Source organism: Nothobranchius furzeri, chromosome 1, assembly GCF_043380555.1.
Source record: "Nothobranchius furzeri strain GRZ-AD chromosome 1, NfurGRZ-RIMD1, whole genome shotgun sequence".
NCBI classification, from domain to species: domain Eukaryota; kingdom Metazoa; phylum Chordata; class Actinopteri; order Cyprinodontiformes; family Nothobranchiidae; genus Nothobranchius; species Nothobranchius furzeri.
This window is the reverse complement of record NC_091741.1, coordinates 82,871,104-82,886,505: the sequence shown is the minus strand read 5'-3', so window position 1 is coordinate 82,886,505 and position 15,402 is coordinate 82,871,104. Positions and strand designations below refer to the sequence as shown.

General features: G+C 43.6%; 1 protein-coding gene across 5 annotated transcripts in view; it reads right to left on the bottom strand.

Moving 5' to 3' along the window:
- The window catches only part of drp2 (dystrophin related protein 2), a 525,275-nt gene that overhangs the window by 21,386 nt on the left and 488,487 nt on the right, over positions 1–15,402 (bottom strand). For all 5 annotated transcript variants that reach the window (XM_015949550.3, XM_070550594.1, XM_070550593.1 and 2 more), the window contains one exon: positions 486–551. In XM_015949550.3, coding sequence (XP_015805036.1) covers positions 486–551 — 66 coding nt within the window. The remainder of the gene's footprint in view (positions 1–485; positions 552–15,402) is intronic.

The following is a 15,402-nucleotide window of genomic DNA, read 5'->3' as shown; positions in this document are numbered from 1 at the left end:
GAGCCCTGAAGGCTCAGAGCTGCTGGCCACGAAGACTCGACCCTGAGACGCATCTGACAGCTCCACCAAGTCCGACATCTTTTCACACAGCACTAAACCTCATTTTCTTTCTCGTCACTCAGTGCTTTACAATGAGGAGTGATTGCCTCATTCACGTGAAAACATCTTAATTCCTGTGGCTGCTGCACCCTCTCAGCTAGCTCCAGCAAACACAAACAAACAGAAGCAGGCGAGTGGACGATGAAGGGGGCTGCTCTCTCTGGGTCATTCTCATTATGTGGCTGATTATCAATGTGATTACTCAATCGCTCACTAACGGTTCAGCATGCACGTGTGAGCCTGAGCGCACACGTAAACACACAAACAGTCTGTGTCTCAGGGGCCAAGGGCGCTCACACACACACCCACATACACGCGCACACACACACATATAACTCAGGGGTTGTAATCAGCGGGTTGTTGTGAAGGGGTGGCTGCATACTCACAGGCTCTCATCAGGAGATAAGCTATCCGTGAAGAAAGAACAATTCTGGTTCTCCATTTCAGCCAATCTGTACACACACACACACACACACACACACACACACACAAATATGAAAGTATCAATAAACATCAACACGAAACAGAGAAACACACAAAATACAGGAGAGGAGGGTGACTTTTAGAAAAGCCACTGACGTGATGATAAGGATTAATGCTTCAACAAACTTATCATTACAGAAAACAGATTCAGCTCTTTTACTTTAGAATGACACTTCTACACTTTATCATCTGCAACTTTACAGAAACATCTGGCTAACAAGATTGCAGAGTGGCACAGATTCTTCTAGCCTCAGTCTGAATGCAATAAACATATCCAGTAGGACTGTCTGAGCACTGTCTCGCAGCCTGCAGGCATTAAAACCCGTTTTAGAAATGTGCTTTTCAGAAATCTGAGCCTGTGATGACAGAAATCTGAGCCTGTGATGAGGCTGTGTGGTCTATCAGAGTTAAGGACCCAGGTAAATGTCAAGGATAGCCCCAGTGTACAATCTGTACTGTGGGCTGTTTGGTTAGAAAACGCCAAACACATTGGACTGCGTTTGGGAGAAAGAGTTTCACTAACTTTAATGGTTTAAAATGAAAGAAATAACACACACCTAAAGTAAGAACATTTAAAAAAGGAAACATTCTCAGTGTTTGTGTTTTTTTTATTGTGTAGATGTACAGTTGCTCATAAAATTAGAATATCATGACAAAAGTGATTTATTTTAATCATTCCATTCTGAGATTTATAATAATCAAAACTGAAGAAATAAACATTTGAAATGTGTCAGTCTGTGTGTAATGAATGAATCTAATTGCACAAGTCTCACTTTTTGAATGGAATTACTGAAATAAATCAATTTTGTTGTGATATTCTCATTTTATGACCAGCACCTGTATGTGTGAATGTGTGCTTTGTATGTAGACAGTTTTTCCCATTTAACCTGTAACATGGGGACAGTTAGAAACTGTGGGAACTTTGGCTGGTCCCCTCAGTGAAAAAAAAAACAACCCACAATACTTGGTTTTAGAGGTATGATGACAAGTAACTGGTTAGGGTTAGGAATGGACCAGTAATGGTTAGGGTTAACCATCATGAGTCAGAGATGCACTGTACCAGATTTTAGCCAGGTAGCTAGTTTCCATCTGTAGTCTCTCAACAACAAGAATATGCAATAAATAAGTAAACAACAATGAATAAGCATTTCTACAGCAATGACTCACATTCATCCCCTCTTACATCCACCAGAAAGACCTAGATCAATGCCGGTGCTGGCAAGTCAGTTCGTTCCAGAACCATTTTTTATTCTCTAGTAAAATGGTGTATCTTTCTATCACTTTTAATTTGGTAAGAAAAATAAATAAATAAATACATAAATACATAAATAAATATTTACACGCTGATGGTGATGAGCTATAATGTAGCTACAGCTGCTCTGGGGTGCACTGACAGAGGCTGCCGAGTACAGGTGCCACCAGTACCTCGGACCATCATTAGCAGGCAGGGAGGGTGAAATGTCTTGCCCAAGGACATTTGACAACAACTGACATGACTGTGGGAGTTTGGATTCGTACCTGCAACCCATTGATTACAGGATGAACTGCTAACCTCTGAGCCATTGATGTTTGTTTATTGTTGTAAAATGTGAAAATCCCAATTACTTTGTTTATACATGATACTAGCTTGGTTCTGATGATGCCTGCTTGGGTAAGCAAATTTTTCTGGTATTTTTCTGTGAAATTAAGGGCGAGTTTGCCAGTAGGGTTGCTGGTTCAAATCCCAGCTTTTACCTTTTATACACTGAATAGATACACATGCCAATGCACTGCAGAGTGTATTTTAATGAAGCTTCAAATGGAGGAATACTTGTTTATGAATATTTAAAAATTGTCCCTAGCAATCTTCAAGCCACAGTCAACCATATGGTTATTGTCCCCAGCAATATTAACACCCTTGAGCAGCATGCATATCTGTAATGATAGCATGCTGCTTTCGACTTTACAACTTCTTCTAGAGCAGTGCCCCCCCCAGGGAACATATATTTTTTGTTTGTCAGCTCCGTTCTCTGGAGCCGACAAAGAGGCCACAGCTCCACTGCTTTTTCTGCTGGGTTAGCCTGTCAAATAGTCTGGGTGTTGATGCCTCCGAGTGACTGGGGGTGGCTAAAATTTCCAGCCTAAAAACAGTTGCTTGAAAAAAGGACTCTTCTGCTTCTCATGAGTCCCCAAACATCCCATTTTGCCCTGATGGGATGTCAGTTAACTAATCACTAAGTTACTTTACTGAAGCTTGATTATTGTTGCTCACTTGTTAGTGTATTTGGATGAAAGCAGCTGCAAAGTAATGACGTTAATAGAGGGTAAATTGGATTCAATAAATTGCTTAAGAGCTATTTATTTTTATTGTCATTACTTGTGACCCATAGCTGTAATACTCTATTATTATAGAATATCACCTTGCTTGGTCTTAGGATGATTAATTAGAAGGTTCTAGGATTCTTTTAATTATTAAGGGATCGTCACACTTCGCTTTGATACAAGAACCAGTTAGTGTTTGCAAACAAATAAGAATTTATTTTACAAACAATTTTAAACCTTAATAAATGGTTTAACTATTATTTACTGTGAGTGGATGCGAAATAAGAGACGGGTGTCTGGAACTAGGTGTGAATATAGTATTTCAGAGTCAAAGTCTCCGCATCTCAGAGAGAGGTGAGTTCTGGAAAATAAAAGAATTTGGTTTGCGTCTGAGCTGTAAGCTGTTCTTATCAAACTGCATACAGATGCTGTCTCAGTGTGTTCTATGTACCCAAGAGGAGACGCCCTTGCGGATCCGAGATGTCAGGGGGTTGGAGACCCCGGGTACAGAAGTCCGTAGACTAACTCCTAGTATGACCAGGTCGGTCCAGGATCGCTCCAGGTAACACAGGTGGACTGGATGAAACCAAGTGTCTCAAAACCACTCTGAAGGAGTGTTGCAAAATCAGCTTTGATCTGCTGGAAAAAATCTCTCGTTGTCCTCGGCTTTGCAGGTGCAAATGTTTAAGGGTTTTGACAGTGTGCCAAACTCCTTCCTTTGAGTTAGAGATCTGCTAAGAGGTGGCCGGCCTCCGCTTGCTCTCCGAACTCTCATTCTGTCGGATGTTCGGACTGAACAGAGGAGAAGCAGAGCGGCTGGTTTTATAGCCTGCTGTTTATCTATTACCAAAGTTATCAAGAATTCTCAGAACGCACACTCTGTGATGCAGAGCCGCACAGTCTGCGAAACAAGGTTAGTTTATGTGCAATGCTTCTTAATTTAGCCTTACTTCTTGTCTGGTGCGAGTGATCTAATCCAGTAAACATACTTAGCATCATTGAACAGATTCATGAAACATTTCATCATTTATAATTATACATGGCAATATTTAGTGATAACTGTAAGATCTTCTTTTCTTCAAGGATTATTCTGAAATATAAAATTATTACTTTAGTTATGAAATCTTCTTTTCTTCTGGGAATAAAAGTTTATTTTACAGAGTTTTGTGCAGAACCTTGGGGAAAGAATGCTACTGTCATCTTTCATTATCTGATGAAGCTTCAGTTCAGCAGATGAAATCATGTGATTAAAGAGCTTGCATGAAGACATTCCATCTCCTGTTAGGGTAAAATACAGCAGAATGTATGTAGCCAGGGTTATTTGCTCTGGCCATGCATCTGAACTGTGGGATCTCAAAATCAGTCCATTTGGTGATGTTACACCAAAACGTCAGGTACCTCAGGTAACTAAATCGTAATACAGGGAGTGCAGAATTATTAGGCAATTGAGTATTTTGTCCACATCATCCTCTTCATGCATGTTGTCTTACTCCAAGCTGTATAGGCTCGAAAGCCTACTACCAATTAAGCATATTAGGTGATGTGCATCTCTGTAATGAGAAGGGGTGTGGTCTAATGACATCAACACCCTATATCAGGTGCGCATAATTATTAGGCAACTTCCTTTCCTTTGGCAAAATGGGTCAAAAGAAGGACTTGACAGGCTCAGAAAAGTCAAAAATAGTGAGATATCTTGCAGAGGGATGCAGCAGTCTTAAAATTGCAAAGCTTCTGAAGCGTGATCATCGAACAATCAAGCGTTTCATTCAAAATAGTCAACAGGGTCACAAGAAGCGTGTGGACAAACCAAGGCGCAAAATTACTGCCCATGAAAAGTCAAGCGTGCAGCTGCCAAGATGCCACTTGCCACCAGTTTGGCCATATTTCAGAGCTGCAACATCACTGGAGTTCCCAAAAGCACAAGGTGTGCAATACTCAGAAACATGGCCAAGGTAAGAAAGGCTGAAAGACGACCACCACTGAACAAGACACACAAGCTGAAACGTCAAGACTGGGCCAAGAAATATCTCAAGACTGATTTTTCTAAGGTTTTATGGACTGATGAAATGAGAATGAGTCTTGATGGACCAGATGGATGGGCCCGTGGCTGGATTGGTAAAGGGCAGAGAGATCCAGTCCGACTCAGACGCCAGCAAGGTGGAGGTGGAGTACTGGTTTGGGCTGGTATCATCAAAGATGAGCTTGAGGGGCCTTTTCGGGTTGAGGATGGAGTCGAGCTCAACTCCCAGTCCTACTGCCAGTTTCTGGAAGATACCTTCTTCAAGCAGTGGTACAGGAAGAAGTCTGCATCCTTCAAGAAAAACATGATTTTCATGCAGGACGATGCTCCATCACACGCGTCCAAGTACTCCACAGCGTGACTGGCAAGAAAGGGTATAAAAGAAGAAAAACTAATGACATGGCCTCCTTGTTCACCTGAACCCCATTGAGAACCTGTGGTCCATCATCAAATGTGAGACTTACAAGGAGGGAAAACGGTACACCTCTCTGAACAGTGTCTGGGAGGCTGTGGTTGCTGCTGCACGCAATGTTGATGGTGAACAGATCAAAACACTGACAGAATCCATGGATGGCAGGCTTTTGAGTGTCCTTGCAAAGAAAGGTGGCTATATTGGTCGCTGATTTGTTTTTGTATAGTTTTTGAATGTCAGAAATGTATATTTGTGAATGTGGAGATGTTATATTGGTTTCACTGGTAAAAATAAATAATTGAAATGGGTATATATTTATTTTTTGTTAAGTTGCCTAATAATTATGCACAGTAATAGTCACCTGCACACACAGATATCCCTCTAAAATAGCTAAAACTAAAAACTAACTAAAAACTACTTCCAAAAACATTCAGCTTTGATATTAATGAGTTTTTTGGGTTCATTGAGAACATGGTTGTTGTTCAACAATAAAATTATTCCTCAAAAATACAACTTGCCTAATAATTCTGCACTCCCTGTACAAGCCAGTTGACTCTCAGAGGGTAAATTGGTTCTCTCTCAGTTGAAGAGTTAGTGGTTGGATCTGTGCATTATTTAGATTAGATGTCTGGCAACTTGCTGCCATTTACATATTTGAGCTCATGTGGAATTTTATGCAGACTGCTCCTAAGGTCATAAGTAGGACAAGCATTGTATTTTAATTGTGACATCAAAGCTCATGATAAAACAGACCAGAGACCTGACATGTACAACTTATGCTTAACTCCCAGGAAAACACTAACATGCAGAATATTTCCCCTTAGATGCTGAAAACAGCACATAGACCTACTGATCAATAAAATCTCCACAGAGAATCACATGATCATGAAATATGAAAGTAGTCCATTATCAAAGTGTGGGGTTCTCCCTTAAGAATGATAATTAACCATCAAAGACAAGCAATCCCTTGATGAGAAGGCACTATACCAGCCTGTATTTGTTTATATACACACAATCTGCTAAATAGAAGTCTTAAATCTTCGCAGCAGCATTTTGATGCACCAAGACACACTCTGCTGCATCATCTTTTTGAGTCATCAGGGAAGGGAGCAGGGCTGGTAAGTGATTTAGAGGCTGTCACGAGCATCCCGACTACATCCTATTTCTTTCAATTTTCCAATGTGACCATTACACTGAGAAATGTGGGATTTATCTGCGTCCTGTAACAGGAGACTGAGCCCGTGAACCTGACTGCTTGTAATTCAATCCACAACACCATTCATCAGAAAGGTTCCTAAAACCTCAAGGCTGAGTCAGGGACAAGAGCAAATGAGAAAGGTAAGGGCAGAAACTAATAGGACAAAGTGGTTGGGGTGTGTGTGTGTGTGTGTGTGTGTGTGTGTACATGTGTGCGTGCACACACTGCTTTGTGAATGGATGTAAATGGATGTGAAAGGAAATGAGAAACGGGGAGAAAGGGAAGGTCGGGGAAGAGGAATCCTATCAGAGATTGCATATTTTTTTATTATCCTCTTCTCATCTATCCTCCATGAGATGTCAAAGCATCTGTGATGATGAAAGGACCGAAGTCCTGCATCAATGAAGAAAGAAGAGGAAGCTGAGAGATACAGATATGAAAAAGGAAGCAGACACAAAGGCCATGTTTGAGACTGACATGACTACAAATCTGATTTTTGTAACTTCACACATCAAACAGAAACATCTACTTGACGATACCAGAATATTTTTTCTATACAATAAAAAACGCAGACGTGATTTGAATTTTGATTGTCCATCCATCCATTTTCTTCCGCTTAACTGGTGTCGGGTTGCAGGGGGAAAAGCCCAAGTCAAGAGGTCCAGACTTCCCTCTCCTCGGCCACTTGGGCCAGCTCCTCCAGGGGAATCCCAAGGCGTTCCCTGGCCAGCCAAGACAAGACCCAGAGATACTTAAACTTCTCCACTTGAGGCAGGACCTCATCCATGACCAGGAGAAGGCATTCGACCCTTTTCTGTATCAAGACCATGGTCTCAGATTTAGAGGAGCTGATTCTCATCCTAGCTGCTTCACCCTCGGCTGCGAACCATGCCATCGAAAGCCGGAGATCACATTCCGATGAAGCCAAAAGGATCACATCATCATCAAAAAGCATAAACCCGATCCTCAGGCCAAAATGGATCCCCTCAACATCTTGGCTGCACCTAGAAATCCTGTCCATAAAAGTTTTGAACAGAATCAGTGACAAAGGGCAGCCTTGGCGGAGTCCAACTCTCACTGGAAATGAGCTCGACACACTGCCAGCAAGCCGGCAAGCTCTGACACCTGTCATACAGGGACCTATCAGCCCATATCAGAGGGCCTGGTACCCCATACGCCTGGAGTACCCCCCACAGGGCCTCTCAATGGATGCGGTCGAACGCCTTCTCCAAATCCACAAAACACATGTAGATTGGTTGGGCAAATTCCCACGTACCCTCCAGGATACAGGATAAGAGTATACAGCTGGTCCAGTGTTCCACAGCCAGGATGAATACCACATTGCTCCTCCTGACTCCTTGGTTCGACAATCCGACGGACCTTCCTCTCCAGAACCCCTGAATAGACCTTACCAGGGAAGCTCAGGAGTGTGATCCGTCTATAGTTGGAACAAACCTTGTGGTACCCATGTAACATGATAAGTGGTTACTTTTATTAAATGATCAATAAGATGTGATATTCCATATAAATATGAATTATCAATATTATTGATCTTTTGCAATTTGATCTAAGATTTGATCTAAGATTAAACCAGGTATTTTTGATAGTTCAGGGAAACCACACCTTCGTAAAAATTTGAGACAGAGGCAAAATGTAGTTATAAAATCAATTTTATACTAAATTCATACCACTAATGATGACAGAACAACTTATGATGAATGATGGTTGACACAAGATACCTGAGACAATGAATGAAATGATGGAATGAAAGCTTAGATGTTCTGTTACAAAACCTGATTAAGTGTCTTAGAAACTTGTGATGTCTGGGTTGTGAAATCAGTCTGACTGTAAGTTTAACAAACTATCAATTATTCAAAAAATCATCCCACGCCAGTTGTGCAGATCTACGAACCCTTGTGGTGAAAGTCCCTGTGCAATCCAGGGGGTCACAGAAGTCAGTATGGACAGACTGCCTGTGGAGATGGACTTCTGGTATTGTAGCACATAGCTCTACCCCAAATACGACCTGTCTGGTCTGAGATACCTTCCAGGTGACTGCAGGAAGCTGGTGTAACTATTCTCGTCTGATGCAGCTTGCAATGAAGGCTTTGACCTTGAGGTCAAAAAGGAGGATGGTTCCTTATGCTTTGCTTACCCAGTCAGCCGAATCCGGCAGCTCGCTAGAACTGAAATGTTCAGGAAGTGAAGTAGCTTTTATTAGCCATTGTTTATCAATTTGGACAAATCAGAATTTGACAAGTTGAAGTGGGTGTTATCAAAGACCTCAGACACCACTTCTTTCTCATAACCTTATTCAATTCAATCCAATTCAATTCAACTTTATTATCGGACTCAAGGTCCACATTAAAGAGAGGTTAGAGAGGTTATTTCACCTAATGTGGAGTAAAATGTCAAATGTTTATGTGAAGATAATATATTAACAATAATATGGTAATATTAATATGTGAATATACTGATAGATTAACATTATTACATTCAACAAGTATGCTAATCTCGTGTAAATTAAGATCTGGCATAAATCATTGTAGGAATAATCAATCATGTTAACCCTTCATTCGTTACTGTAGAGCATTCAACATTATTAAAACACTTTAGATTTAAACATATCGGCAATTCAACAAAATGCTTTATTCAAAGAAAATAGATAAGATATCTTGAAATACCGCAGCATAAGTTAATCATATTGGGTCAAGATAATAGATTCGATAACGGCACCACAGTGTCAGATTGACCTGTATGAAGAAGTAAACTTTTGGACATTTTGATTAAATACATGGCCTTTTGGTACGTTACAACAACATCTAGAGCCGGATTTGGTCAACTGGTCATTCAATGCAATTTACAAGATTTTTTCAACAATGAGAACAGAGAAGGGGGCTTCCTACTTGTCCAGATGGAACACACCCAGTGGAGTATATATTGGATTCCTGGAAGGAGTGGAATATTATATGCCTTCCCAGATGTCCGTGGAGGACATAAAAGGTGTATGGATTTTCGGCCTGATTGGAGTGCAACCCATACCCATGGAAACTCTCAGCCGTATGGAAATCACTCCGACTGGGATGTTACTCGAGGTGAATCGCAACCTAGAGGGATGGCTAATGGTTAGCTAGACCTTCTCTATTGTTTGCTGGATGCTAAACCAACAACAGCCTTCCCTGTTGTGAGTCAAGATGGGTGAGTCCATGAATGTTAAGTGACTGTGTGACATAGATCTGTTAGGATTTTTAAATACTAGATTTTCACCATCTATTTTCTATTAGAAGCTAATGCAGGAGATAGGTGTAGGAGACTATTTTCATGTTCAACCTGCATGAAAAACTCATGAAAATAATAATAATAAAAAAGTTTTTTCAGCGTTCAACACCTTTAACCCTCCCACTGTCTTTATGGGTGACCCCACGAGGAAAGTTGACCATTGAGCAGGATTGATGGTTTGAGGTCCACGTGGCAGGGGTGAGGTGGTGCTCACTCCTCACCCCTGCCGCATGGACCCAAGAGATAAACCCTCAACCCTGCTCAATGGTCAACTTTCCGCATGGGGTCACACCCATTAGGACAGTGGGAGGGTTAAATTATAAGTACCTAAATTACATTATAAACGACTGACACAATCCACCATTTCACACAATTATCATTGAAAATAACACGTCCTTCACTGTGTAAATGCCAGTAAGTGCGAATATTTTTCTGAGCGCCAAGTTTCACAAAACTAAAAGCTGTTAATGTAAAGTAGAGTTTGACACATTTTATCTAGGTGTAATTTACAATTCACTCAAATGTTTTTCACCCCGTAATTCAGAGTTACATGAATATAACCTCTACGTGGAAGCGGTGAAAGAAGGCGTTTTAGTAAAAAAGCTGCCAGTGAACAAAAACACATCAATTTAAATGTAGAATAATAAAAATAAAGACCCGTTCAGCAACTTTTTTTTTGTTTTGCTTCAAAGAATGAAAATATCGACAAATTTAATAGCTTGTTAAGAAACATTTACATTGTAAATTATTTAAGAAGACATGTAGCCAATTTAATTTGTTAATATTTTTTCACAAATATTGAAAGTGAGATAAGGACTTCACAAAGAAATCATACTACTACATTAATATGTTCCCTTCGTTCACAGAGGGCACCTTGATGCAAAAGTACAGACACACAATGTCTAATGGGTCGTCTCAAGGGTAGAATTTTAAACACACCGACCTGCCAGTGATGATCACCGGTATTTTGATATCAGTTTGACTTTCCATTAAAGAGAGCACAGAGTTACAATTAGGACTTGGAATGAATTCAGATACGAAATATAACGCTCCCATTTTCATCAGGAATTAACTGATGAGAAAGAAAGGAAGGTAAGTATCACCTCAAAGAGTGTCTTCTCCTGTTATACCTCTGCTTACATCTTGTTAATAAAATATAGAGCTCATACCTTTCTCCTTTTTTCATTGTTATTCCTTTTCTTTTGTACACCGAGCTGATGGACCACCACGCTTTAAACAAAGTTGTGAAAATAATTTATTCAATTTATTGAGCAGCAGTAGCTCAGGTGGGAGAGTGGATTGCCTCACGATCGGAGGGTCATGGGTTCGATTCCAGCTCCCGCCAGGGGTATCCTGCTGCTGTGTCCTTGGGCAAGACACTTCACCCAACTTGCCTGTGTTAGTGGTGGTCAGAGGGACCGACGGCGCCAAATGGCAGCCTCGCCTCTGTCAGACCTCCCCAGGGCGGCTGTGGCTACAAGTAGCTTACCATCACTAGCAGTGTGTGAATGTGAGAGTGTGTGAAAGCGTCTTTGGGTGTCTAGAAAAGCGCTATATAAGTTCAATGCATTATTATTATTATTATTATTATTTCATAAACACACGAGTGTTAAAACACATGTGGGTTTTACTGTCTTGAAACAAAGATTGTTGATTAGGAGATTGCCTGTGTAGTTAAGGTGTAAACCCTAACCCCACCCAGTAAAAGGAGGGGTTGCAGGTTCACACCCCCTGTCAGTGTGTGAATGGATGACTGTAGAGTAAAGTGCTTTGGAGTCCTCTGACTCAGAAGAGTGCTATACAAGTACAGGTCATTCAAGAGTCACAGGTAAAAGTTTCAGCCATATTTAGCATTCTGCTATAAGGTTTTCTATGTAGAGACAAACTACTTCTGGTTTTCAGGGCCAAAACTGATTTTGATTCCTGTACAATCCTGACCAATATTGCCACCCCATCATGCTCACTCAGATCCTCTTCCTCTCTTCACCTTGTTGCTCCTTCTGCACACCTCACTAGCATGGGGGACAGTCGTCAGCCGCTCAGCTAATAAAATGTATTCTTCTTCTTCTTCTTCTTCTTCTTCTTCTTCTTCTTCTTCTTCTTCTTCTTCTTCTTATTATTATTATTATTATTATTATTATTATTATTATTATTATCTGGTCTTTGGAACTACTAGAAGGTTCTGGTGTGTGGACCTGAGGGCTCGGGTTGGGGCATAAGACTAACAGTTCAGTTATATAGGGAGGAGCTTGACCATGTAGAGCATTGAAAGTTATAGTCAGGATTCCAAAATGAACTCTAAACTTAATGGGTAACCCGTGCAGAGGGGTGGCAACCCCCGTACCCGCTGTTGGACACCAGAGGTTCGGGGAGCCGTCAGGCTGAAGAAGGAGGCCTACAGGGCGTTGCTGGTCTGTGGGTCTCCGGAGACAGCAGACAGGTACCAGATAGCCAAGCGGGGTGCAGCAGTGGCAGTTGCCGAGGCAAAATCTCGGGTGTGGGAGTAGTTTGGTGAGGCCACGGAGAAAGACTATCGATCGGCTCCAAAGAGGTTCTGGCAAACTGTCCGGCGCCTCAGGAGAGGAAGGCAGCAACTCGCTCACACTGTTTACAGTGGGGATGGGGAGCTGCTGACGTCAACTGGGGCTGTGGTCGGATGATGGAAGGAACACTTTGAGGAGCTCCTCAATCCCACCTATGCACATTCTGAGGAGGAACCAGAGCCGGGAGACCTGGGGATGGACTGTCCAATCTCGGGGGCAGTAGTTGCTGAGGTAGTCAAACAACTACACAGTGGCGGAGCCCCGGGGATGGATGAGATTCGTCCTGGGTATCTCAAGGCTATGGATGTTGTAGGGCTGTTGTGGTTGACACGTCTCTTCAACATTGCGTGGTCATCGGGGGCAATTCCTGTGGAGTGGCAGACCGGGGTGGTGGCCCCCATCTTTAAGAAGGGTGACCTAAGGGTGTGTTCCAACTATAGGAGGATCACACTCCTCAGCCTCCCTGGAAAGGTCTACTCCAAGGGACTGGAGAGGAGGGTCCGATCGATAACTGAATCTCAGATTGAGGAGGAGCAATGTGGTTTTCGTCCTGGCCGTGGAACTGTGGACCAGCTCTATACCCTTGCAAGGGTGATGGAGGGGGCATGGGAGTTTGCCCAACCAATCCACATGTGTTTTATGGATTTGGAGAAGGTTTATGACCGTGTTCTCAGGGGCACCCTGTGGGAGACGCTCCAGGAGTATGGGGTGGGTGGCTTTCTGTTGAGGGCCATTCAGTCCCTTTACCAGAGGAGCGTGAGTTTGGTCCGCATAGCCGGTAGTAAGTCGGACCTGTTCCCGGTGAGGGTTGGACTCCGCCAGGGCTGCCCTTTGTCACCGGTTCTGTTCATAATCTTTATGGACAGAATTTCTAGATGTAGCCGTGGTGTGGAGTATGTTGAGTTTGGCGGCAGGAGAATCTCGTCTCTGCTTTTTGCGGATGATGTGGTCCTCCTAGCTTCATCCAGCTCTGACCTTCAGCTCTTGCTGGGTAGGTTCGGGGCTGAGTGTGAAGCGGCTGGGATGAGGATCAGCACCTCCAAATCTGAGACCATGGTTCTCAACCGGAAAAGGGGGGCTTGCCAACTCCGGGTCGGGAGAGAGGTCCTACCTCAAGTGGAGGAGTTTAAGTATCTTGGGGTCTTGTTCACGAGTGAGGGTAGGAGGGATCGGGAGATCAACAGGCGGATTGGTTCAGCGTCTGCAGTGATGCGGATGCTGAGCCGATCTGTCGTGGTAAAGAGGGAGCTGAGCCAGAAAGCCAGGCTCTCGATTTACCGGTCTACATCCCAATCCTCACCTGTGGTCATGAGCTTTGGGTAATGACCAAAAGAACGAGATCGCGGATACAAGCGGCCAAAATGAGTTTCCTCAGTAGGGTGGCTGGGCTCAGCCTTCGAGATAGGGTGAGGAGCTCGGACATTCGGGAGGGACTCGGAGTAGAACCGCTTCTCCTCCGGATCGAAAGGAGTCAGTTGAGGTGGTTTGGGCATCTGGTCAGGATGCCTCCTGGATGCCTCCCTGGGGAGGTGTTTCAGGCATGTCCTGCCAGCAGGAGGCCCCCAGGTTGACCCAAAACACGTTGGAGAGGCTCCATCTCCAATCTGGTCCGGGAACGCCTTGGGGTCCTGCCAGAGGAGCTGATGGAGGTGGCCGGGGAGAGGACGGTCTGGAGCTCCCTAGTTGGGATGCTGCCCCCGCGGCCCGGACAAGTGGAGGAAGAAGATGACGACGACAGTGCAGAGACTTTACAATAGGAGTGATGTGAGCTCTTCTGATTGCTCCAGTTAGGAGCCTCACTGCCGAGTTCTGGATCAACTGAAGGATGTCAAGGGCTTTTTTGTTAAAACATGTGAAGAGTGTGTTGCAGTAATCTACATAGGAGGAGATAAAGGCATGGAGCACCATTTCAAGTTCATGTTTTGACAACAACCTTCACAGTTTGGAGATAAGTGATAAAAACAGTTTCATACCAATGTTTTTGGGTGGCCATCAAGAGACATTGATTGGCCAAAAACAACACCCAAATATTTATCTTGACAGCAGAAGATAAATGACCAAGTTATTGACTAATCAGGGAACACGTCTTTCTGCTTGATGAGAAATGAAAATAAATCTTCTCATTTTCTCCAAACTGAGGTTGATTAAAAAGCTACCTATAGGTAAGATATCAATTGTTTGTAAAGTTTTTACAAAAACATATTTAAAAAATATGTTTTTGTAAAAACTCTAGGACCTCTCTCTGGGCTCCCACCTTACCGTAGTGGAGGGGTTTGAGTGTCTCAATGATCCTAGGAGCTAAGTTGTCTGAGGCTTCTGCCTCTGGTAGGGTCACCCATGGCAAACAGGTCCTAGGTGAGGGATCAGACAAAGAGCAGCCCAAAGACCTCTTATGATGAATTATGTGAATGGAAACCGTGTTCCCGCGCCTGGACATGGGTCACCGGGGCCCCCCTCTGGAGCCAGGCCTGGAGGTGGGGCCCGTTGGCGAGCGCCTGGTGGCCAGGCTTTCACCCATGGAGCCCGGCTGGGCACAGCCCGAAGAGGAAACGTGGGTCCCCCTTTCGCATGGGCTCACCACTCGTGGGAGTTGCCAAAGGGGTCTGGCGCAGTGTGTGACGGGTGGTAGTCGAGGGCGGGCACCTTGGCGGTGTGATCCTCGGCTACAGAAGCTGGCTCTTGGCACATGGAATGTCCCCTCTCTGGTGGGGAAGGAGCCTGAGTTGGTGTGTGAGGTTCAGAGGTCTCGACTAGACATAGTCGGACTCACCGCAATGCATGGCTCTGGCTCTGGAACCAGTTTCTTTGAAAGGGGTTTGACTTTCTACCACTCTGGAGTTGCTCCCACTGAGAGGCGCCGAGCAGGGGTGGGCATACTAGTTGGCCCCATCTTGGTGTCTGTACGTTGGGGTTTACACCAGGGAATGAGAGGGTAGCCTCCCTCCGCCTATGTGTGGGGGGACAGGTTCTGACTGTGGTCTGTGCTTATGCACCAAACTACAGTTCAGACTACCTATCCTTTATGGAGACCTTGAAGGGGGTGCTGGAAAGCGCTCCTTCTGGTGAC